The sequence below is a fragment of the Gavia stellata genome, chromosome 5 (assembly GCF_030936135.1).
Source record: "Gavia stellata isolate bGavSte3 chromosome 5, bGavSte3.hap2, whole genome shotgun sequence".
Classification (NCBI taxonomy): Eukaryota; Metazoa; Chordata; class Aves; order Gaviiformes; family Gaviidae; genus Gavia; species Gavia stellata.
The window spans coordinates 19,694,010-19,720,507 of NC_082598.1; the positions used below are offsets into that span (position 1 = coordinate 19,694,010).

General features: G+C 36.0%; 1 protein-coding gene across 1 annotated transcript in view; it reads right to left on the reverse strand.

Moving 5' to 3' along the window:
* Window positions 1-2,564: 2,564 nt before the first annotated feature.
* ADGRA3 (adhesion G protein-coupled receptor A3) overlaps window positions 2,565-26,498 on the reverse strand; it is a 57,235-nt gene continuing 33,301 nt past the window's right edge. Inside the window, exons 9-19 of the mRNA XM_059817679.1 lie at window positions 22,526-22,727; window positions 19,498-19,647; window positions 16,668-16,829; window positions 16,193-16,396; window positions 14,913-15,126; window positions 14,549-14,757; window positions 9,595-9,719; window positions 8,934-9,057; window positions 6,996-7,141; window positions 4,037-4,132; window positions 2,565-3,840 (exon numbers count right to left, since the gene is read on the reverse strand). Of these exons, the coding sequence (XP_059673662.1) occupies window positions 2,598-3,840; window positions 4,037-4,132; window positions 6,996-7,141; window positions 8,934-9,057; window positions 9,595-9,719; window positions 14,549-14,757; window positions 14,913-15,126; window positions 16,193-16,396; window positions 16,668-16,829; window positions 19,498-19,647; window positions 22,526-22,727 (2,875 nt within the window). The 3' untranslated portion in view covers window positions 2,565-2,597. The remainder of the gene's footprint in view (window positions 3,841-4,036; window positions 4,133-6,995; window positions 7,142-8,933; window positions 9,058-9,594; window positions 9,720-14,548; window positions 14,758-14,912; window positions 15,127-16,192; window positions 16,397-16,667; window positions 16,830-19,497; window positions 19,648-22,525; window positions 22,728-26,498) is intronic.

The following is a 26,498-nucleotide window of genomic DNA, read 5'->3' on the forward strand; positions in this document are numbered from 1 at the left end:
TCATACCTTGTTCAGATAGTAAGAAATAATCTATGGACTGTTTTGACATTTTTACATATTAGGTATGGATTCTAATTTTTTAGATCTACAATTTTAAAGAAAACACAAAGTAGGCTTAAATTATTTGCATTAGTACATATATTTGTTACTATAAAAAAACAGCACGGTATATATTCCCGATTAAATATAATCTAAAAATATCTGGGGTTTGGGGCTACAAACTACGTATGAAGGAACCCCAGTGATATTGCTGCTAGTTGTGTAACACACAAATTCAGCTCAGAGATGAGTGCTTCTCTTAGCACATGCCCTTACACTTACTGTCTGCAATTCAGTTTTCATTCAACCAGTCACTAAATCAAGAGAGACAGACCTGCAGCATTTGGAATGGGATAGGATCAAGTCACCAGTTTTGACTTCTAGGTCCAAAAATGTATTTTTGCTACCCAGAGGAACCCCTCCCCCCCCCCCCCCCCCCCCAAATAACAACCTACATACCGCTTCTTTTTTCCCCAATTTCAAAGCAGCAACTTGTCTAAGAAGCTTAAGTATCTTGTTAAATAGCTTAAAATGTAAATATTTTATATTATTTATTTAGATATTTGGTTTAACTTCTTTTCTTTGGTAAATATATATGAATTCCTTTTTTTGCGTTGCTATCCATACGGTACATGTAAGGTCGGTTACAAGCTAAAAGCTACCTCTCTTGAAGCCAGTAAAATAGAATAGCAATCAAAACTGAGTCATACACTTGTCAAAATGTTGCTTTAACAATTCTTAAATGGCAACTGCTCACAAGAAGCAAAAATAGCACCCAAATCCTAACAACGCTATCCTACTGGAGAGGTTTGTACAATGCATCCAAGATTAGTTCAAACTATGAAACCAACTAGAGAGTGCAGTAAACCTGGCAAGCAATGATTAAACATACCTGAATGAGTCCTCACATGATAAATTATTTAACATAATATTTGATTACTGAGAATATCAGACCTGTAGCTCTATTCAAACAGATACGACTTAACCGCAAAATACCCAACAGTGACAAATCTGAATTAGGTAACCAAGTAGACAAGTATATACAATCCAATTCCATTTGTTGCTTAAAAGTTGAGTTGTGATACCACTACTAGATCATACAGAACCATTTTTTGCTATTTAATACATGTGGTTTGAGCAAAATGGGTATCAGTTACCAGAAACAGGTAAAGCCCAAGCATGACTCTGCAACTACAACCTCAAATTTGTCAGAGCAGCAGGATGACGCAAAATATGATCCTGTTTACACTGAGATGACAACAATTTAAGCATAGAAAACCATACTCATAATTTACAACTAATCCATTCTATCATATTTCATTTTACATAAAAAAATTTTGACCTTGACTCTAATTTTTATAATTACACTGCAATTAAATTTAAATTAGAGTTAAATTAAACTACAGTTTTTATTTTTCAAGATTTAAATTATTGTAAAAGATTGCATGTTATAGCTATTTCTACTGCAGGAATTTACATGCTCTATAAAACTGATAACCTTATTAATATTGCCCTTCTACTGAAACCTTTGTTTTTTTTAAACACAGATGCTGTTTTGTATCGGAGATTGTTCTGCAAATGGTCACATACAGGTAAGAAATGAACTTGCAACTCAAAACACTCTAAGAATCAGCTTGTACAGTGACGCTGACCCTAAAGACCCTGATTTTGCATACTGATCATACTCTACAGATTATCCTATTACCACCTATCAAAACACCTGTGCTATTATTCTTCCACACTATTACAACTGAATGAGTTTTTACAGATATGTACTGATGACCTCTGCAAATTAGCACCTATTGTCTGTGAACATTCATAACCTTCTCAATTACAAATTATTAAAACAAATTAAAAAAACATCCCAGTCATGTAATTATGAAGGCAAAATAAGAGTATTAACAAAAACATTACCAAGTAAATTAAAACTCTGTGCAAGTGCATTAAAATAAACCACAGCCATCTAAAAATATAACTTATGCAGCAAGTCTAAGACAATGATTTTGGAGTAAACAAGTTGCCTGTATAATAAAAATCTTTTTAAAATGTAGCTTCTTCATTTCAAACAAATTCTAGGACTTACACAATTAACAGAGCTATTTGCGTTGTCTATTTCAGACAACAAATATTTTGTTTAGTAACTCGTAAGTTTCAGATACTGAAGTAGTAAAATCAAGATGACATTCAGTGCAATAATCTTTAAAAACCCCAACAAATAAGTCCAACATTGGGCTGCTGGGGAAAATACTATTTATTATACATTTAAATACAAATTTGAAATGTGTTGTGGACACATCTGCAGGGTTACAGGTAAAACTAAAAACGTACAAAGTTGTGTTCTGCATCTCTCAAGACTGACATTTCAAAAAAAATTTCACAAAATACCAAAAGTTCATCTTTGTAAAAACAGCAAAGATAATGCATACAATCCCTTGCTATCTTTGTTCCCTCCCTGCATGAAGTACCTAGAGTTTGTAAACAGTCTTTAAAAGTGTTAATAGCTTTAAGGAATGTGTAATCACAGTTCATATGGATTTGTCCCACAATGAATTATAATGCTACACAGTAGTTTCGTGTTTCCACAAGCCAGTTCTAATATTGCCAGTACTGTCTGCAGTGAGCAAGGGTCCATCCTGCCCACTGCTTTTAAGTGGTCCATTCTGAATGGCTAAATTTAAGCCATAAGATTTTTGTTGGTTTTCAAGTTCAACCGCTATTGGTTTCCTTAGAATATCTTTTTTGTTGTTGGTAGCTATTGTTTTTTCAGTGTTTCTGCTACTTTTTGGAAGTGTACTGCAAGCATCACTGCTATCCTGTTGAGATTGGTTATACTGACGTTCTCTATATGCCAAATACGCTCTTCGGCTCCTTGAATGCCCTTCACTGTTGCTTTGTCGACTTTTAGGTAAGCCATTTTGCACGCTTCCTTCCACACTTGTGGGAACATCATATGCATATTCCCTCAATACTGCAAGCCTGCTAGCACGATGTCCCTTGCTTCTGTTCTTATGATGCCGACTTGGGTGCCCATTTGTCCGAAACTGTACCTCTAAGGGAGCTACATGCATTTTGATGTCATTATCCACTGAATGTTCAGTGAGACTGTTATCAAGCTGAGGACCTGTGTTCAATGGCAGAGAAGTGGGGTGGCACTGAGCTGCTGCAGCTTGTAAGTTAGTTAGTTTACAACCTTGAGAAGAATTTTTTAGGCTTGATGCACTTTTATTTGTGCATGAAGATTCTGCGCTACTGTTGGTGCACTTAGGGGCCTCTCCATTCGTTCCACTGGAACTAGAGGGCTGAACATTTACTTGCACTGAGTAAGTACTCCTTCCAGGGCAGCAAGTCGTTATCCAAGCATGCCTGACATCTTCCCTGTTAATGCAATGGTGTACCATAAGAAAGGCACTGAGGCTTAAACATGTTGCCCCGAAAAAACAGCTGAAGATCAGGTCCATGGGATAATACAGAGAAACTGACAGAGCTCCGAAGATCCACAGAGCGACATACAAAAGCATAGTAAGGCCCACTCCCAGCAGCTGTGCTTGAAAACTGTGCTCATTCTCCAAAGCAGACGTAGAAACTAGTGACACCGACAATGAATCTTGATGAGCCAGTTCCCCATGTTCATTGGTGGCCAGACGCTGCTGTTCCTCAACAGGTTCTTTAAGTTCATATTTACGTTCAGGGTGACGTTTTAGTTGTATGAATATGCTGAGAAAATACATACAGTTTATGAAAATTATAAAGCTAGCTGGTCCATAAAATGCTCCTAAGCTAGGTTCCCAAGTCATCCAGCAACTGGAAAAGAAACAAACCAAAGAATCAAAATGAACATCTTCTCACAAGTCACTTATGCTTTATCAGTTCCTAATGGTACTTTGAAATTATCTTGGCTGTGTTACATTTTCTGAAAGAATCATAATTAATTGCAACAAATACTTACAAAAGCAAACCCATGAAATCTTACGACAGAGCTCTGTTGTATGGTACTTACTAAGGAGCATTAGGTCTGCTGCCATAATTTCGTATGTTTGCTGCTGCTGTTATTCCACAAACTATGATGGGGATCCCTCCACCAATAAGGTAGAACCTAAAAAGTAAAGCCAGTATATCAGTGCCTGCTTCATGGCAATGGATTTTATTCAGTCACCATGAAGGAAATGAGAGCTTTCCAAGATTCTGGAAACATTCAAGTTCTTTAAGAAAATAGAGTGAATCAGGTTTGGCTTTGGCAATATCAATTTTTTTTTAAGTCTTCCTGCTACAATTTCTTTCCTCCTGTTGTAAACCACCTCTATCTAACAGCAGCTCACCTCCCTCGCAGGCACTGAACGAAGGTATACACGGTTATATTGCCAAAAGCTGGCAGTCAAAAGTTGTAAACTGCTGGAAAAGAATACAGAAACTTAGAAGGAAAATAGTAAGTGGTATGTCTCTTGTTCCAGAGATGAACTTGCCTAATACTACAGACACTATATTCAGAAGATCAGTTGTAAGAACTCTTGTTACTTTGGGGTTTTTTGTGTGGAGGGGTTTGGTGGGTGGTGTTCGTGTTGTTTTTATTTCTTTATTTTTAGTGCACTCTAATCTCACAGTATATACCTCCTGCTTCCCTGTGGCAATGTTAATGAAAACTGTTTATATTATAGTAATGCAAATATTTGTATTATAGTAATAGAAATATTAGTATTTTAAATAAAATTGCAAAATACAAAAATATGTATTTTTATTTTATTTCATGCTTGACATGAAGTATCCCATTAATAAGATCTTCAGCAAGGCTCTTTGTAATGCAGTTCTTTTACGTAAGAAAAAATTGAAACTGTTTCCTTTTGTCTTGGTTGGAGTCTGCTCAACAAAATACCATTTCTGCACCACAAACTCCATTTCCTTCTTGTGATTGGCAGTTCAGGACCTCAGTTATTTTTACACCCTCTTGCTTGGCATGGCAATGCAATATACTTGGCATAAAGCTTTTCACAGTTAAGACATTCCAACCAGTGCCAAGTGTTGCACTACCTTCTCAACATGGCTATAGTGAACCACAGCAAATCTCCCTTCTAATGTCTACACTAGCTTTCTGAAGAATACTAGATCCATTTCAAAGTTTATTTCCACCCTGTTCGTGACTGTGACAAAGTCCCATTAACACACTGAGTGAATATCATCACCACCAACAAAATTGTCTCACATACAATGAATTTCCCAAAATAAAGAATAAAGCTTATCTATGCTAGAGGGGAAGGAAGCTTAACAGGTATGAAGGTATGAACAGCTTAACAGGTTCCACCTGCAGGAACTGAAGATCAGCATGTCATGTCTATCATCTGCAGGGTTGACTTCTTTAAACCCAAAGAACATAAAGCAGACTAATCTACATATATCAAATAAGGAGAAAAATAGGTACCTACATACATTTATCAAGGGTGTTTCTTTCTGTTCCAAAAGACCCTTTGTAATTCTGAAGAGGCACATGAAGGAGGAATATAAACAGCGTGGAGGCAAACAGAGAATCAGTTGTTTTGTCTCTCTAAATTCAAGAAACAGGGGGCCTGACAACAGTAGGTGACTTGTTCCAAACAAGAAAGAAACTCTTGCACAAAACTCTCTGCCCTATGCCACTATGGGTAGTTTTGTTTTGAACATAAGTTTAAAAGACAACTGAATGGAAAAAAAAAATCCTTCTGTGGCTGTTCCATGCAAAAACATCACACATCTCTCTGACTGAGGAAATCCTTGATCTACAAGAAGTTGGACACCGAGAATATCTGAAAAATATTAAGCATGTTTGCTCTGTTCTGATACTTGTCTCCTGAGTTACTACTATTGTCACAGATGAATTGCCCAGATCTGAAGTGGTATGTACATGTTTATGTCTATGCAGAGCTGAGCCTGTGAGGCCGGTAATTTTACTGTAACATTTTCCAAAGCAAAAACTCCATGACAAATAATAAGGAATGAAAAAAAACCAAAAAAACAACCCAAAAACCACAACAGATGTTAAAAAGGCTACTCAGTACCCTGCTGGAAGGCGCACAGTTGGTGACGTACATGATATCCTACAGTGAATACAACAGATTTACTTTTTGTTAAAAGAAAAATAATAAAAGCTAAGAAAAGCAAACACAGTACTCAAGCAGTATAAATATTAACCTTCTACCTTCTAACTTATCAATTAAATAATTCTATATGCTTGTATATAGTAATGCAAATTTTAGTTGATGATATTCAGAAAAGCATTTCTGACTTTCTGCAGTCTCTGTACTTTAAAATCAAGTTTTCTAAATATTTGCCTACAACTCAAAGTTAATCAACGTCTGCCACCCTGTGGAGAATTTCAGCTTAGCACCAGAGCCTCAGTAAGCTATAAGAATAAAGTATGTTAATGTTTTCTATTAAGAGTATTTCAGATAGGGTGAATTTCACAGATAATTAGTTTGTCCCATTTCAGTGATTTCAGAAATAAAAATTCTAAGAGGAATGCTTCACAAAAGAACACTATTTTTATTTTATAATGACTGATACCTATTTTTCAAATTATTTGTAAGAAATCTTTGGAAAACATTAATTAAACTTCATTTACTTAAATTGCAGTGTTTGTTAATTGTGCAATAACACAGTTCTCCAGAGTCTTTCTTCTATGATAATTCAATAGGAAGTGTTGCTATCTAAGGTCCTAATCAAAGCCCCAGTGGTGATGCCAAAACATTACCAATTCCTTAATGTACAAATCAGGAACACAGCATTAGAACAGTTAACATGCTAAGACCAATCATCCTTCACCTAATCCTCCTTAACACAACACTGAGAAACAGAAAAATCTGGAAGGGTCTTTACAGACCTGGAAAGAAAATCCCCTATGAAAGGCACTTGCAAAAAAACAGTATTGACCCATTGCATTTTCTGATCATAGTATAAGCATAATGAGTTGCAGAAACAAACAATAGGCTCACCTCAGCATTGGTCTGGGTGGAGGAGGTGGCTCATCAGGATCTTGACATCTTTTTGCTTTTTTGGTTACCTGCTTGTAAATATTACGAGATGTCACTCCCAGCCACAGCACTGTCGCAAGAGTGGAATAATGGAGAATTATCCCAACCTTAAAAAAAAAAAAAAATGAAGCCCAAAACATTTCCTTTCTACCAAGTTAAAAAAATTAATCGCCGAACATGCAACTTGCATAAAGCCTGAATTTTCAAAAGCTCAGTTCAAGAGAAAAAAAAACCCTCTTATTTTACTATGACCGTTCTAAATGTCAAGTCATTGTGGTTTTCAAAAAGGTAAAATATGTTACACAAACCCATCTTCAAATCAGTTGAGTCTGGAAAGGCTACATAGCTGCAGTTGCCTCTAGTGGAAGGAAAACTTAATGTGGGAAGAACTTTGCTGGACAACATTTTTAAGATTACATATCAATCATACACATTAGGAAACTCTGTATTTTATGAAACACTTAACTTTAAAATGTCTTGTGTTGCAGATATTATTCAAATTGAAACAACTAAGGGAACAGCAAGCTAATGATACTGTGGTAACTACGTAGCAGGCGGCAAAATATAGACAGCTGACAAACATAATGCAAAAAAAATAAAGTGTCATACTTTACATATTTAACCAGTCTAAACATTAACGCAAAGTCAACCTCACAGACTGATTGGGCACTACTGTTAAGAAAATTGTTGTCTGTCAGATCCTTTTGCATCTGCATTATTTTACAAACTAAACATTATTTTCTTATAAGAAGTTCCAGGAATTCCCAAGTCCCTGGGGTTTTGTTGAGGAAAGGTACAATCTGGTCGCCCTGTATTTCCCTACTTATAAGCCAACACTGAGATGAAGTGACTGCAAGAAGTAGGTTTCATCTATATATCCCTTAAATGACAGCACACATGCATGGAAGAGGTGACACTTCAGTTTCTGTTAACATGACTGTAAGTGGGTTTTTTGCAAGTTTCAATCACCAGTAAAAGCACAAGTCCTAAAAAACCCATCCATATCACAGAATTTCTCTTGGAGGATTACTGTCTCCAAGAAAGCAAGGAAAAAGATTACAGTCTGTCAAACTATTTCCTCCTGTCCATATATGCATGTGTGTGTGCACACACATATGCATGCACACAGACTAGCATTCTCTTTATATTTGTAAGAGAAAGGTCAAGGACATGTTTTATTGCAACACTGAACTGTCAACCTAATAACTACTGTAAATCCAAATGAAAAGCACTGGAATATTATAGTGAGTGATTAAAAACTTTTATGAAACACTGCATGGAAAAAAACATTAAAAAAATTCCCCTGATATTGTTCCAAAGCAGCACCGATATTATTAGGCTGAAACACTGCAACTGAATTAGAGATGGCCAAATCTTAGAAGAACAAATCATTATGAAAGAGGAGTCTCAATAATGCTAGTGATGTTTTAGAGAACACATGGGTCTTTGACTTGAAACACTTCTCTCTCCCTCCCTTTAGATTATACTAAGCAAATGGAAATAAATATTTTAATACCTGTGGAAATCAATTTTCACATGGTCTGTAAAGGCCACGTACAAGCCTACAAAACAATTTCGTAATAATTAAGTCTCAAAAATAAAACTAACTGGTAAAACTTTTTTTGTGATAGCATTTTGGGCAAAAAAAATTTCTGTTGTAATTCTGAAATACTTTTCCAGTTTTCAAGTAACGAACTAGTTTTATCTTCATGGCTAGATGAAAATACAACAGAAAACTTTAGGGTAAAAAAAAAAGATTTTTTTTGGTCTAAATTTTACATTCTGATGAAAATGCCTGTACAGTACTACTGTTCTCCAGGAGGCAAGGGGGGCCTACATGTATATATAGGAGTATGACACTGGTAACTAATTTCTTCAAGTGTTTCCATGATTACTTACTGCTTGGCAAATGCTGGCATTCCTGGTCTGAGTTATGCCTCCAATAAACATCACACATGTCAGGAAAATATGAAAGCTCAGGTTAACTAGCATATGCCAGCTTTTTACACTGATCCTGATCACACTGTTAAAAGAAACAAATTAAACATAAAACACAGCTGCATTATTGTCTTTCAGAAACTATCAAGATACACTTGTGATAAATGAGAGATAATTACTGTTAATGATTGTTTGAGTACCACGTAGTTTGTAATCAAATATAATCTCTGGTCTTCATCACAAGAAATTAAAACACCCTCCTATTAACTAGCTTTATACAACTATTTGGGGCCTGATACAAAAATTTTAGGCTTCAAGCTTTTACATTAATAGAAATGTAAAAGGCTGAACAGTTTGTTAAATTCTACCATCATTCTTGAGTGGTTTCTTCTTTCATCATGAAGCAAAAGTGAAGAATTAAAGAGATACATGGCTATAAGAGCTAAATTGTCATACTCAAGAACAAATGAAATAGCTACTTGCTTAACTGTTAGTTTGCACCAACAAATTTTATAGGAAAAAAAACGAAGGCAGATTACTGTATCGTGTTCCTATCGAAAAGAAAAAATAGTCCTAAGCACTATGAAACTGATTTTTTTAGTCTAGTAATTTTGATTCATACCTGTGATGGTATATGTAACTGACTATGATCATCAACAGGCACATTAGCAAAACCATGGCAGTGGCATAAATTACTGGATGCAAAAGATCAGCTGGCTGCATATATAATTCAGCTCCTGTCAAGTCCTGACAACAAAAACAAAATTAACATTAGTCCACCTTACATCTTCATTTTGTGGGAGCAGGGGGAATGGCACAGGAAACAAAATAAAGAAGTAACAGGAACCTTTAGATGAAATTCCTCCCCCCCTTCCCCCCCAATTATTTATTATTTGATGTTCCTGGCTTTCTTCCACAATTACCTGCTATTCTGGCTGACCTTTATAAATGCAGTCACACATCTTACAGAAGACTTAAACTTCATATATGCTTGAATATACAGAGAAGTTAGCAGCTTATAGATACACATCACTTTCTTCTTAAAATACTTGTAAGTATAGCATGCAGAACTATGTGTTTCAGTTATGATTATCTTCTGCAACAACCCAAAGAATGTTACAGAAAGTGCCCTCAGCAAGCTTGCAGATGATGCTATACGCTGGGAAGACTGATCAATAGACTGGAGGATATTCAGAGGGATGCTGGTGAGCCAGAGAAATGGGCTGATAAAACATCATGAAATTTAGCAAAGAAAAAATGTGAACAGATCTGCATCTGGGATGGAATAACCCCATGCATGCAACAACACAGGCTGGGCACTGGACTGAATAGAAAGCAACCAAAGAACCACTTGAGGGTACTGGTAGACAAAAGTTGACTACAAGTCAGATGTGTAGCCTGCAGCCCAAGGCTGCACTTCACTGTACTAGCAAAACCACAGCAAGCAGGTGAATTGATTATTCCCTTCTGTTCAGCACTGTGAGACCACCTCTGCAGAACTGTCTTCAGTTTGAGGCTCCCTAGTACAAGAAAGGCACTGGATGGAGCAAGTCTAACCAGTCACTGGGATGACTAGCAGGCTGAAGCACACAATGTCTGAGGCTGAAAAAGCTGGGTTTGTTCACCTTTAAGAAAAGGAAGATGGGAGAAATCTCATTATTATACTGAACTACCTACTAGGATGGTATAAAGAAGACTGAGTCAAACTCTTCTTGGAGATAAACCATGACATGATGAGACGCAATGGACATTATCAGCAGCATCAGAAAAAAATTCTGATGAAAGTGGTCATATGCTGCCCAGACAGACTGTGTAATCTCTGTCCTTGGAGATACTCAAAGCTTAACTGTAATATGACCTGGAGCAGTATGTTATGACTTTGAAGCTGATCAAACTTCAAGCAGGTAATTGGACCAAATGACACCCAGATGTTCCTGCCAGACTGTTATTCTATGATTACTGCTTGACTGGAATAGATAGTTGATAACTCAAATAGTTCAACAGCCCTTTAGCACTGTTCAAGTTTCCTGTACCCACCCATCAAAGGAGTAAGCATGAAATGGAACCTTGGACTGTTAAAGCATAGCAGTATTTCAAACAACATCTGAGGAGTGACATTTTCATTTACTAACAAGAATTGCAAGAAGAAATAATTCTGTTTTGATGCAGTTACAATTCACTAGAGTTCCAGTTCCATAATGGTAATGAACACCAGGGAAAAAAAAGTCAGTCCCTTCCAGCACTAAATAAAACAAATTTGCTTAACTAAGATTAGTGGAAAAAAATCTATTAAAAAGAATTTTTCAGAACAGAGAGGATAAAGACAATCCTCTCACCTATAATACTAAGTGAGAGTCACTCTTAAATCTCTAGAGTTGGCAAAGTTCAAACGTGTGCTGGGCAAAAGAACAAATTTGGCATTCACAAACAACACTAGAATATTAGGAGGAAGCTTCAGTTTGTTTTGAGAAAAATCACAGTGATATATATACAATCTGTTTTTAAGATTAAGACAGGTAATCTGATTTCATGGACAGGCAAAGAGTTCTTGAGTTGAGGCTTACAATTAAATTAGTCTCAGCAGTCTCTTCACCACTCCTTCAATTGTTCTTTCATCAGAATATAAATCTGTTATTCCTAACTAACTCAGCAACCTCATTTCAAACTAATTTAATCAGATTGTCAGTTTGATTTTTATGTATTTGGTTTTCTTTGGCACCTGGAAAAAACACTCTGAGAAAGATCATAAGATATTATGCCTCAGGCAGCCAGTGTCATCCGATTTCAACACTACCCATGGCCTGGTTGATATCCAGGAGATCCCTAGGAACTCATTGCTGTTACAAGCATGAGCAAATGTATTGTCACACACAGCCAGTGAGTATTGGAGAACAGAAACTGTGGGATAATTCCTGTTGCTGCTTCCAGATCGGTGACAGGTAACAAGATGTCATGCGTGTATTGGTGTGAACTTAGAGAACAAGAGCTACAAAATTGCAAGATTTACAATAATCTTCTAAGACATCTGAGAAAACTCAGCCTAGCCTGGCTAGCAAAGGCCTTGACCCAATACCCACCAAGTCAATGGAATTCTTACAGATTGCACTGACATTTTTAATCAGACCTACTAAAAGGAGTGAGGGGACCTGATAATGTTATTTCTGAGCTAAACTAATCCTAAATAATAATTTAATAAAAAAGAATTACAGTAAAATAACAGTAGAGATGACATTAAGAAGAACATTGGGGCGTTTATAGCCAACTAGCAGAACTACTTCTTCTCAACTACCACTGCTGGGTTTTTTTCCTCTGCTCTAGGCCTATAATAATGATATTTCAGCTGAGCCTCCTGGTTATCACTTCTGTTATTAAAGAGTGGTTAAAATTATTTCCAAATAAATACAACATTTTGTAACTGTATCTTCCTAAATCACTAGATTAGAAAGCTAGGCACTCAGTTATGCGTTTCCTTATCAGAGAGGACTTTCCATTATGTTCTGAAACACATAAAGACGGGTCAGTACATTACAACCTGCTTTCTTCTACACATGTACTAAAGTAAACTGAAAAAGAGTGAAATAACTCTGGTTAAGTCATTTGCCAACCAGCCAGGATGATGGAATATTGCGTTCAGATCCCTCCTGCCACTACTGTTCATGTATTTGATGTTAATGACAACTGCTGAATTAAAAGCCAAATTTCCAAAACTGAACCCAAAACTATGAGCCTGGGAGCAGAACCCAGACTTTCACAACACTATGAAAGTCTACAAATGAAATGGCTATTATGGCTTTTTTAGTAAATATATGGATAGGCATTATGAAAACCTTTTTCAGCAGCTACTTAGACATCCAGAGCTTTTGCAGTGTATTAACTGTGTGCAAGGAACATCTAACAGATGGGCGTTACCCTCTGTCTTCCTCTAACTATCCCCTCCTCTCCAGTCCCTACAGCCTAACATTTTGGGAAGTAGCTAAATATTTAAGGAATACCAGTTTTGAGCACGCATAGAATGAGAGCCACTGGCAGAAATGGAAGAAAGCTGCCCCTTCCTCCGACTTTTTTGATTTCTGATTGTCAACAGTTCTCTATGTAACTCACAATAAGATATTGATATAATCTTACCATGTATTAATTTAGAAATAGTAATTTACAGCAGCAGATTGAATATGGTCTTCATTTTTCTTCCTCCAGATGGCAGAAATGTGACCAATTTAAAGCATAATCTCTCGTTACATGGATACACACATACAAATGAAGTTTAATTCCATTTTAAAGGCAGCTGTTATGTTTTAGGAAAAGATTATATATTTAAAAAATATCAAAGAAGGCAACTATAGGATTATAGCAGTTTGAAGTCATTTAAAACCGTACCTTCAGGGATAAAGTGAAAAGTTGCTCTCTTTGAGCTCTTTTAAAAAGCTTAGCATGTAAATCTTAATTTTACATTTAGCTTTTTGGTATCCTACTATTTAATTCTCTTAAGAGGAAGATTTTTGAAAATTTGAGTTGCAAAACAAAAATAGCAACTTCTTATGCACTGATAATTGTAAAGAAATCCTCTTTCTTCCATGTATGATTACATAAAAATATCTATTTAATTCCATACAGAGAACATTAACTACAACAAAACCCATACCAAGTTTACACTTAAGTTAACAGGACTTCCTAAACCTCTTAATATTTCACTCAGCTTCCTACCAGCCTACCATTTTTTTGTATCACATTTTATCATTTAGCATCTGTGGTGATAACTGATAAGCAGGGTAGCACTCACCATCTCTAAAAAGGGAAGTTTCCCAGGCCAAATTCTGAAACAAAGAGCTCTGGGAACAGACAAAGAAGAAATCCTACTTCATAGCTGAAGAGCACTAAAAAGAAGGTGTCTCACTCCCTTCTTCAACTGTCACTATATTTTGGAACTCATTAACCATTTTATTGACATCAATATGCTAAGAGCAGAGTTCAGACACTATTTTTAAAGCAGTATTTCAAAAAAACCTTTGTTTAGTAACTTAGTGGTTTGATTTTTTTTTTTTTCCTTTTTCAATCAATGTCTTCTGGTAACAGACCTACATACTAGTGAATTAATAGCTAATTTGCAGTGAAATAGCCATCTCTGGTTATGGATCACAGCAAAAAAAAAAAAAACAACCTGGGAAAACACTCCTATCAACAGACAAAGCTAACAATTTTAATCTGACACAGAGAAAATACTTTTTTTCGACTTTTACCTTTATTTTAAGCTGTCATTATTAGACTAAAATTTATAAAAGCCCATTTGATTAAGTAGCTCAATAAAATGGCTTCCTATAATACTTTTCATATGAAAATTCTTTTATGTCTAGTATATTCAGCAATTAACTCCACTTTGACAGATTTACACTTAAACCTCACCTTACATCGACACTTATATCAACACAAGCAAAAACTGAAGATTTATTTCTTATGTCTAGTTTTATGTGAAATGGAATGTGGGAATGCTCATTTTCTTTAATGCAAGAAAAAACCCCACAGAATTGCATTTTGAATATTTTTAAGTTCTAGAAAGAGACATGTAATACTAAGTGTCATACCATTAAAACTGCATAGTTGCTGAGGGAGTAGCACTGAATGGTAGTAATATTTTCATCGGACAGGAGAATGCGACAACCATCAGATTTCCATCCCCCTTGTCCGTTCAGTAGATCAAAGTCCCACTGAGCTGCAACAGCATCTGCTCCATGCGCAATGCGCCGCAGTGTCACATTTATAGGAACGTGGCGACTGGCTAGGTTTAAACCATCTGTTACAAAAGAAATGTATTTGCACGTAAATTTCTCAACATGTAACACATTCGATACTAAAAACCTTTTATTAGGTATACACTAATCAAAACAAAGGAGTCAAAAATGTTTCTTAGTTTTAAAGATCATAAAAAGGTAATAATAAAAAACAAACCTATCTTGGTAAGAATAACTGGTGTTACAACTGTACGACGCTTCCCATCATCAGCCAGATTTGTTGAATTTCCTGTTGCTGGAAAAAGCTTTCCATTGCGAAATGCAATAAGCTGAAGCTTGTAGACAGATTCATCTGCTGGTCTGATTTCTCTTTTTTGCTTTTGGGTGAAAAGGGAAGCTGGCAACTGGATAGAAGCCTCTACAATTGTGTTCTAGAAATAAACAGATTTTTAAAGTTTTAAAGAGAAAATTAAATTCTTTACAGAGATTAAATTAGCAACTCCTCCAACTGAACAGAGTCAGAGATGAATGCATTTAGCAGACTACATATTCTGACAAACTTCCTTGACAGTGTTTCGAAGTAATCCATGATAAAATAGTTGAATCAGGTTATTAAAGTCTTAACACTTTTATAAAAGAAAAAAAAAGTTAAGATTCTGTAGTTACCTTACTTGTTACAGAGACTAAAGTTGAATTTGATACCCAGATTAGACTATTTGCAACTAGAAGCAGCAACCAAGACAAACAGACAAAGAGAAATGCTGTATATGTGCATTAGCACCATTCAGAATGAAACACTGTATACAAACAGGTTTTGATAACTTGAATACAAATTATACTTGGGTGGGGAAGCATGCATGTAATTTCACAGAATTACATAAATGTCATTTCAAATATACACCCTGCAGTGATGTTCAAGCACATTAAGTGCTAAAAGCAAACTGGTATGATGGGAAATGTAACTGAATACTTTTACAGAATATGAGGAAGTGTTTTCATTCTAGACACACCCACATATATATATGTGTGTGTGTACACGCGCGCACACACACAAATAAAAACCTTTCAGGTCTATTTTCTATTTCATGCTTAATTACAGTATCACTCTGAGCAGACTATTTCAGATATTTAAGGAGACTGATAATACCTGGTTTAATATGTAATGAAGGTGAAAATACAGCAAAATAAAGCCAAGTATTATTATGAGCTAGGGAGCATTTCAATTTCCATACTTATGAAAAGGTCTGAAAGCATCTTTCAACTTAAGATGTTTTAATAAAGAAAACCACACCTACTCATTAAAAATTGTGTCCATTAAAAATTATTCTATAATCAAACTTTATTATCCTTTGTCACTTTAATTATCTCTTGTCACAGTCATTCTGGATTATGCAAAAATGCTACTTTAACATTAGAAATTAATAATATAAGCTTGCTTTCCAAATGGTTCATATTTAAGATATTACAAAGTCAGTAGGGAAACAATGAGTATCAGACCTTTAAAGCCAGACTTGACAGCGTATTTGAAACGTTGCACTTAAAGCTTAATTGTTTATCTAGATTTCCATCTGGATCTCTTCTCCCATAATCACTGAGTCCTGTACGATCTGATGTAGCCACTTTCTGAAATACGGTGCATGTCATCCCAGTGAAACCGGCAGCCTTTATTACATAAGCCTCAAGAGCAATATTTGGAGAATACTGTGACAACAAAAACCAAACATTAAATAATTTTACACACCACAGGAAGAACAATAAATCATCTTAAAGGGATTCTCTACCATAACAGAAAAAACCACCAGAAAACTGTTTCTGTTTATCTGGCAGGGATAAATCTGTTCAGGGTATTTCTCTTCTCCCTACAGAAATAGCAAGCGTTTCAGATAATGCCAACATCTATTAAGAAAAATAAAAAGCTATTGAAACTCAAGAGCCAGAAAAATGTCTTCTAAATAAATAAATTTATACTTACAGTAGAATAAACTTGAGCTCCATTTGCAAGCCGATACATAGCAATCTTCTGTAGACACTGTACAATTCTAGTGCAAGCCTTGGCTTCCCTTTGTGCCATCCACAGAACACGTTCATCAGCTAACATAATGTTACTTGCTATGTCCACCATCACGTCACCAAGCTAACAGGGAAGAGAAATAAGACTATTTTATATCTTTGAAAGTGTTCATCAAGTAGGATCATTATCAGACAATACAAAGCAACTTGTCAGCACAAAAAGCAAGAGGAAATGGCTTGTTCCTACTTCAATCACCATTTGACAAGTTGAGATACTGAAATACTTTGACTCAGACATTTACCTTCATGCAAGAAAAATGTTATGCCAATGTGTCTGTTTACATTAGAGAACAAAAACATGAGAAATACGGATATTAAAAGTAAAGAGTGTAATACTCCACATTCTACTGTACTAATTATTTAAAAGGACTATTTATAATCAACTTTAAACCTAAAATAAAAATTAACTATAAATCAACAATACAGTTTGCATGTATGAGGGAAGATAATAAGAAAACAGTAAGAGAGGCAAAAATGAGCACGCAACCCTTCTGCTTCTCTTCCTTTCGCTATGTCTGCCTTTTCTTTGATTCCTGCCTTGCTTGCCTTCAATTTTGCATGAACTGTTTTAGGTCACAGGTTATACATGAGAGAGACAGCAAATACCCGTAGATAGCAGAGCTGCTTTCAAACTACCAATTACACTGCTGTAAGTTTACGCTTACACTCCCTTACCCTGTCTTCTGTATGATGGACAAATACAAGCTAAAAAGGGAATTCATTTACTTAGGCCACAACTCTGCCAAAGTCAATGAGCACCTACATTGACAACATTGATCTGCACTGGATTTTCAGAACATTTAAGAAACAGTGACAAATATTGGACCAAAAGCAAAGGTGGATGTATTTTCTACTTGAATTGACAGAAATGCAATCCACAGTGCCTAAATTTACGGACTGGAATTTCCTGCGTGAAGAGAGGCAGGTTGGAGTGGGAAAGACATCTCCTTTACCATCCAGGGTTCCCAATTTCTTTTCAGATTATTACTAGTAAAGAGAGAACACAGTAGTTTGTTCTTCCTTTTTTAAATCTTTAAAAATAAAGGCAAGAATGGGAATATAAAAATATTTACTGCTTTAAGAACTGTCTCTTTAGGGACAAAGCTACAATCAGTAAACATTCTCAACAGCTAACACAGAGCCACAAGCAGCATTTGCAGGCTGTAGCCCTTTCATTACATTCTCAAGAACAAATCAAAGTTAAATTAACTGAAGATGCTCATTATGAGTTATTACTACTTGAAAACTGGTAACATGTTTTACACATAAACAAATGGTGGTTTTACAATAAATTAGCAGTATTAAGATCTTGAAGTCACAGGACTCAATTTGTTTCATGTTTCATACTTTTAAAAAATACTACACATTGTTCTGTCCCCTGCTTATCAAGGTACACACAAGTTTTTCCAACTGCATTTTAACTTCAGACATTCTGCTAAGGACTTTCTGAATTTTTGTCTTCAGTTTGTTTCTTCTTCTGACATGAAAAAGCTATTAAATGAAGCTCAGAATAGCCACTGTAACACAAACTAAAGAACTGACAATAAGGTGGTATAAGTGAATACAGCGTCAAGAAAGTTTGTAGAGTAATACCCTAATAAGAAATAGCTAAGTCTTATTAATAGCTACTAAAAAATAAATGAAATTGCACTCACATTCCTTGAATATCAGCAAATCAAAGTTTGACTTCAAATCAAAGATAAAAGATTAAGATAAAAAAATACATCATCTAAGACCAAAACTACCTATGAATTTAACTTAGATCTTCAAACATGGCAAAGTAATGCCAGATTGTGTCACTCTATAGACAATAAATCACAACGAGAGAAGAATATCCTTATAATGTTTACAAATCATGCAATCTAAAACATGTTTCTATTTTTGACTGGGTACAAAACCACCCATTTAACAAACTGCTTGTACAATTCCAAAATACACCAAAAAAAATCCAAGTTATGATTGTAAAAAGCAGATTTAGACTGAAAATTCTCCAAGGAGTTCTGCAAAGAATTTACAACCAGCATTTATGGTTTGCTGAGGGTGGATGGTGAAATTTGGCGCTTTTTTTTGAGCAAGTTTAAAATTGAGGCATTGTGGTCTCCTACTTCCCAACATGCACTGTACAGTGAGATCAATACAACCTCTGTTCAGCAGTGAAACAGAGAGTTCCTGCCCACTGGTGGGACTATTCAACCACTCACATTTTTCTCCCCAACAATGAGCGTTCTCTAAGATTTTAAAGTCTTATCTTATACCCTGCAAGATACAGGAATACTGAAAACCTTAGAGATACAGCTCAATACTGAATAAAGACAGCCTACCATGGTGGGAGAGGAGAAGATAAGTCTTGTTTTATTCATTATTGAGAGGATCTCTGAGGTTTTCATTATTTGTATTTTTAGATAAGAAGATACCAATGAAAACCTGTGTGACCCACTCCATATTAAATAAAAACAGACTTACTGTACCTATCTCCCTGCTCCAGTGCTGATCAGAGGTGTTACTCACATTACAGGTTCAGTGAATGCTGGATCATCTCAGCGCGAATGCAAAGTCTGTGACCATGGGTCAGCAACTTCAGGAACCTACTAAACAAACAAAAAACATGGAATAGAATCTGATAATCCACTATCTCAGTGCCTGCATCTAACATTGAGAAGGTTTCATTGCTCAGAATACTTAAGGACAAACACTTTGATTATCTTTAAAGTGATGGCAAATTATCCAGTTACCTCTTTATATTTTTCAGCAAATCTTCCAAATTTCTCTATCATTTCAGCCACAAAAATAACATCCATCTTATCAGAAAAATTTGCTGCTTCAACAGTGTAAGCCAAGAGCTGTCTTGCTGTTGCCACTGCATTAGTAAGGTTGAGCGGCATCTACATAGAGAACAAACATAAGCTATTTTGAAGAAGTAGAAATTAAGTACAAGATAGAGGCAACACTTCAATTAATAAATAAGCATCTTCCCATAGAGGATAGCAATTCCCACAGCAATCACAGTGTTTTAAGTAGCCAGGGACTACCACCTTATCTGGTAGCAAAAATACTTCCTACAAGCTTGACAACCAGCCATTTGTACCTGCAGCCAGAAACTGGGTTTTGTCCTGTTGTATTAGAAGTGAGAGAGGTGTCACACCAAGAAAAGAAGCAAAAAAGACAGTATTGTCAAATGTTTATTTTCCTTTTCACCAAAGCCTAGGCATAACAACACAAAGCTCCTAAAATACGGCATTTTATAGCACGAGAAACCAAAAGAAATTAAAACACACCACTGCTGTAGCATTCACTCTTGATTCTGTAATTACAGAAAGCATCTGGAATGGAACACACACAAAAAAAAAAAACCCGAGATGGATCCTCTCTATGCCAAAGCTCATTATTTCATTCCTGAAACAAGCACCATGCTGGAAAATTCTTCACTAAATAGTATGCAACATCAACATACCTGAGCTAGCAGGAACCAAAAATGGGAAATTTCACATAGTACAGTGGAAAGCTATGCAAATGTTATCAGCTCATGTTCAGATGCTGTTCATCCATGATAATCAAAACTAGAGATGTCCCATCCTTCCATTTTTTGGTGTACAGATACCCAGTCTGCCCTACTGAATTTGCAATGTGTCACAAAAAAACGCTGTATCTTTGTCCCTTCTGGTCTTAGCACTTGTACATAGATTTGAATGCAATTAATGGAAGATTGTTTTTTCCAAAAACACTAGAAGTCATGCATTTAAAGTGTAAATAAAGTTCAAAGTCATAACACACGCTGAACAAAGTCCACTTTCAAATTCAGATATTTTGCATAATTTCTTTGAACTTTTCCTCTAAATGTGGGTTTCTTTTTACCTAAAACTATACCCATATGATACACAAACAAGAACAGTGAAATATAAATGTTCTTGTATAAATGTTACGAAGGTTTCACTCCATTTCAATCTTAGACCTCTACTTGATTTAAATTGCTTGGCAGAGTTCTAATGTTCAAAACAGCTCAACTACCTTTGTGTTCAAAGGCTTTAAAGATGCTCACAATATTATTACGTTTAATATTAGTCTCAAAGAGACAATAAATTTCTGTGCAGAATACTGCTAAAAATTCCAGACTACTACACATAAAGAGAGGAAGGCTCTAATGAGTAAAAACAACTCCTAAAACCAAAACATGCCACTTCCCCCTTAAAAAAAAAATTTGAAACCTCTATTTCAGTGCAGCATACCTGTGTGCATGTATTTTTAAGCAGATAACTTTCTATTATCTACTTCACACATGGAAATCATACTTCTACTTCTGCTTTTCTGAATATACCAGTCTGACCCTCACATTTTAAACTTCCTAACACAAAGTTGGCAACATTATTCCACAACCTGATAAATGCTGGCTAACCAAAAGCATTTATAACAGGCTGAAGTAATCTAGGCTCTTGAGCAGTTGCAAATCTAAAGCTGGGCTACGGTACGCAGGCAGGAGTAGTGTTGAGCTGTTACAGGCCTCGCAGGAAAATGGGAATTCCCAGGTGAAGAAAAAGCAAACTGGCAGCATCAAAGCTTTCAACAAGTAAACACTCAAACTTGCTGTGTCCCACAACGGCACAACAAAGGGATCCTGCTAACCAGTTATTAAGCACCACCAGCCCCCATTTTCAGCCCTCAAACATGGTTTTGTGACCAAGACACAGCATGCACCTCTAGCACTAGGAACGTAAAGCAGTAGAGCACAAATAGTTATGTCAAGCCCTAAGTTAATCTTGGACCAGAACAGGCAGTCCTTTTTCTTTCTCTCTCTCCCACCTTTTCCATCTTTCTTACACCAGTGCTCACTGATTCTCAGGGAAACAGAGCAGGAAAAAGCTATGTCTGAATCAGTAAGTAACTGAACACAGAGGGAGCAAGTCAGCAACAACCCATCTACGCAATATGCAGTTCAATGCTTTTGCCTCAAACTAGATTCAGCCCAAGCCACTGGACATCAAGCCTTCACTATATGTATAAATCAGAGACATCCAGAGGGCAAATACCAGTTTACATCCTGATTGTCCCAGTTAGGGGCTGTGGCGCTCTGATACACACTGAAGTTTTCTCTGAACAAATGTGAGCTCACACACTGAAACACTCTGAACACATGCAACACACAGTAATCCTACCCCGAGATCAGACAAGCACCATGGCCGGTTAAACATGGACGGTGCTACTACCATCATCAACTGAAGTGGCATAGCTGTATTATTAAAAAAAAACCCACCACTAAAACCAAACATTCTCCTATCTCCATAGTTTCACCTGTTGCATAGATGCTAGTGATTTGACAGTAGGCACTGGAAAACATCAAGCTTAAACCAGAGGTGCAAAGCTTTATGGAGTATTTTACAATACCTTTATACATACTCTCTATTACTAGAATGAAAATAGGTGTTCTCCATTACAACTTCAGCCTGCCTTGTTTCTTTATAGCATGTGGGCAAAACAGGGCATCCAGTTGACAAAAACAATTATGACAAGTACCATTCTCTTATGCTTTACACAAGTACACCAAAGAATAAAATTTTCCTTGCACTTTCAATCTGGGGGCACTCAAAATAGATATTAAAACAAACTCTTAACATAAACATACAAGTTCTACTGTTGTACTCAGAGGCATGTGTTCACCATAATTCATCTCGAAAACCAGCATTAGCAGCTTAAAAAAAAAAGGAGAAACAGACTTTTGAGCTTTGATTTTCATTAAAGAATTTGATTTTATAGAAATGTACAAATTACCTGATTAAACATAAAAAGAACTCGAGTCACATCATTTGCATATTGGCACCTGGAGTAGTCCTCTTCTGCCCAGTACCCTCCCCTGTCGCATCTGCGCCAGGCTCTTCTCTCATCTTGTGAGCTGCCAGGATATATCCCACTGCCAGCAGAATAACGTGTACACAGCAGGTATGCTGTGATGCCTGCCAATGTTCTAGGCCACCTGGGGAGTCAAAAGCAAAAAAAAAAAATTTAGACAAATTTAGATGACAAGTAAATAAAAGGATTAAGCACTACAACATGAAATAAAGAGACACTCAAAACTAAGCATCTCTAAACTATTTAAAGGGCCACCTTGGCTCGCCTCCAGTATTTTCAAGCTGTTCATATTTGTGTACTATTAACAAAACAAGTTCTAATGCTAGCATGCTTTTTTTAATTCTTTCATGAGGTTGCAGGTAGAGAGAAAAAGTGTTTATAAAACTACTAAAAATAGTTTACAATATTTTATTGTAAAAACCACCTTCGCCTACTTCATGAAAAATTCCATATTAACACTATAAAAACAGTTAAATACATAGAAAGCTTGCAGGGCTTTCTACTACTTGTCCTGTTCATCAATGTAACCTTCAAATGACTGCATTCATATCAATACTAAACTGCAGATATGAACAGAAGACTACATTTACAGTAATTAAGAAACAGTAACAGTACAACCACTTGGACCAATTTTGCAACCAAACATAATACCAAATACAAATTAATAGGAAAAGAAAGTGTTCATAATGTTAAGAAAGTAGAAAAGAATTCCTTTCACTCAAGATATGTGGAAATACGCACTTAGAAAAACTTCTAACATTCTCTCAACTCTCTCCTCTGTAATTTTACTCCATATTTTATCTGTATAAACATATACACAGATAAAAATGAAATAAAGAATAAATACAGAAAATTAAATTGCAATACACCTTTAGTGCACTGATCGTTCATGAGATCAGAACCAATTCAAAGGAAACACAAGAATAGAAGGTAACCACGCCTGAATTAAGCTGCAATGCTGAGAGAAGGACAGGGACAAGGAATGCCAGTCAGTCTGCCTGCCCCTGCTTCTGGCTCTCTCCCCTGTTAAGATATGCATAAGCAGTATCTTATCATTCAGAACACTAATACTTACAGTTTGAAAGCAAAAAGCATACATACCTAATTTTAAGTATCTCAAATCCAACAACCCAACATATAAGGTTTAACTAAAACTGAGAGCAAGAGAGCTTCACATGCTCATCCCAGGCTTTCTGTACCATAATTAAGTCAAGTTCTTCAAGTAAACACCTTGAAGAATGTTCCATTTCAGGAAATAAAAATTTAAGTTATATTGCCAAAGCAGAGAAACTGAACAAGTCAGCTCCATTTTCCTTCCTTATTCACCCATTAAGCAACCTCTCTTACTGAAGACACTGGGATTTATCAGTTCTTTCACAAAGAAGGTAACAACTCTGAGGATGGACCAAGGCAAAAGACTACACTTTTCAATTATATTAAATGATGCAAGAGATTAACCTTTTGGGGTATAGTGAAAGTCTTCTCTATCTCAAATTCTTATTTATTCCTAATCAACTCCAACAGAAGAATTTCAGTATGTTCAGTAATGGAAGAAGAATCTTACTTCAGGCCATTTTGGCAGAGATTACTTAGGTTTGGGCAACAAGCAACTAAAAGATAGCTGCTAGTGGCATCCTTAAAATGCACAGGCCATGGCAACAACCACAAAATAATTCAAAGTCAGTGAAGAATCTACTGGAAAAGATTAGACAATAATTACAACAAACCAAAATAGAAAACAAAGGCTTAAATTTTACTACCTTTTGTAACAGCTTTGGCATTACAAATCAGTTCTCCATATTGTAGTGAGATCATTTAGGTAAGAAATTATTATGACCATCACCATAGTATCTGAATACTAGAAGAGACAGAAGATTATTTAGGTATCATAGCAGAGATTCATCCAGCCTAGCAAATATGAATACATTTATATTCAGAGGTTCAGCAGCCACTTCAAGAAATTAACAAGAAGTGCCACCATTCAACCTTTAACAGAAAGGAAAACCTACACCAGAATTGGTGGCAGTGGAGGTGGTTAAAAGAAAGAAGGAAAAAAATAAAAAAGAATTAGCACAGTTCTTAAATGCCAGGAATTATATACAGGTATTTTAGAGAATATAAATTAATTCAAAGAATAGGTATAGATTATGCAACAGTAATGTATATTATTTACCATCTTTTCTCCCGTATAGAAGAAAAACCAATATAAAGGACAAAAATCTTCCATAGAAAAATCACAACAGCCTTTGTGAATTGCTGCAATCCCAGTAGTGACCTTAGTGCAATATTTCATGTGCCACAGCAAGCTAACAAAAACATCACTTTGGATCATGTCTGGCCAACTCTGATCACAGACAGAGCAAGTTATGGATCTGCTGGGAAGGGAGGATGGGATAAGAGGACACAATACACTTAAACTTATCTAAGTCTCTGAAAGTATGGACCAATTAAAATAAAGTCTGATCAACACAGACTGGGGAAAAACAAGAAGATGAGCTACTTCTATGCTCCCACTTCTTATGGATACATAATAAGCCTTCAGAGAATGAAGCCAAAACCAAAACAGGCAGATGAGGACAACTAATAAATCAGCTGGCACAGCTGTTAGAAGACATGCAAGCCCACAAGTACCTTGCATAATACACTCAAACCTCAGCTTCCAGAATGCAGAGTCAGGTTTCCAGAAACACTGAGACTCCAGTGCCAAAACATCATTTCTAAAACAATTTTATCAACAGTGAAATTGATGTGGAAACTTAATACAAAAAAGATGCCACTTTGAAAGGGATATCTCTCTCTGTCTTTACAGTTTTATAAAAGTTTTATTTTTCCAAAGCATTTTAAGTTAATGTGCGGTCAGCTCAGTTTTGACTGAAGGTATCACCTTACAGACTGAGTGCCAAAGGGCCTTAGGATAATTTAAACCCCATGTTCCTGAGAGATGTTGTATGACACAACTTCCAAGACAAATATTTTCACTGAAAAATGGCATGTGCCATTCCTTTCCTCACTATTCACACCTACTGCTAAAGAATTAGGAAAAGGGAAACCAGAGTGAAATACTAGGACTCAAATAAAAAAAACAAGTTTTTCAGAAGAGCTTTAATTACTATATTTTTAAACAAGCTATATATCTATCTTCTGGAACTTCTGTAGCCATCAAATGCAAAAAAGTGAGAGTTTCAGTGTTTAAAACTACTTCACAAGATTATTTGCCTTCTCTCCCTGTTCTTCTCTCCACTTCCCCTATTTTTTTATCCATTTCTTTCCCTTTTGTTACTGTCCCTTTATTCCTACTGCATTTATTTTTCATTCATCTCTCTACACAGCATTTTATCATCTTTTACCATGATCTTCTCAAAAGAATACTAGCAGTGCCAGACAGTCATGTGAATGTGCTACCTTCATAACAAATTTAGGTATCTAGAGAAACTCTTTACTAATAAAACTAATATATTATTCATCTAATGATTTCAAAAGCTTTCTACTAAACCAGACATAAAAGGTGGGCAATTTAAAACTCCCAACTTTCTGCTGTAATTTCACATACACAAAAACACCACAAATATGCAGTGTCACTAAGTAGTGCTTTGTGTGGAACAGTGTCCATTATCCTCTTTCCTCTCCCATTCACAATACCCCTTGTGCAGGTACAAGTTTCTTTGCAGCCCAGTGGTGAATGAGAAAGGGGAATTGATTCCAGCTGTAACTACACTTCCCTTATTCCCTACTTTTGCTAAGTTTATGTTCACCTGGACCATTCTCAGCCATGAACTGTTTCCTCCCAATACCTGTATGAGATGAGCTGATGAGGCAGTCTCCACTTTCCATGAAGCCAGAGAGGACATTCCTCCAGCAGGCTCAAAAGGTGACTAATGACATGAAATTCTCATCA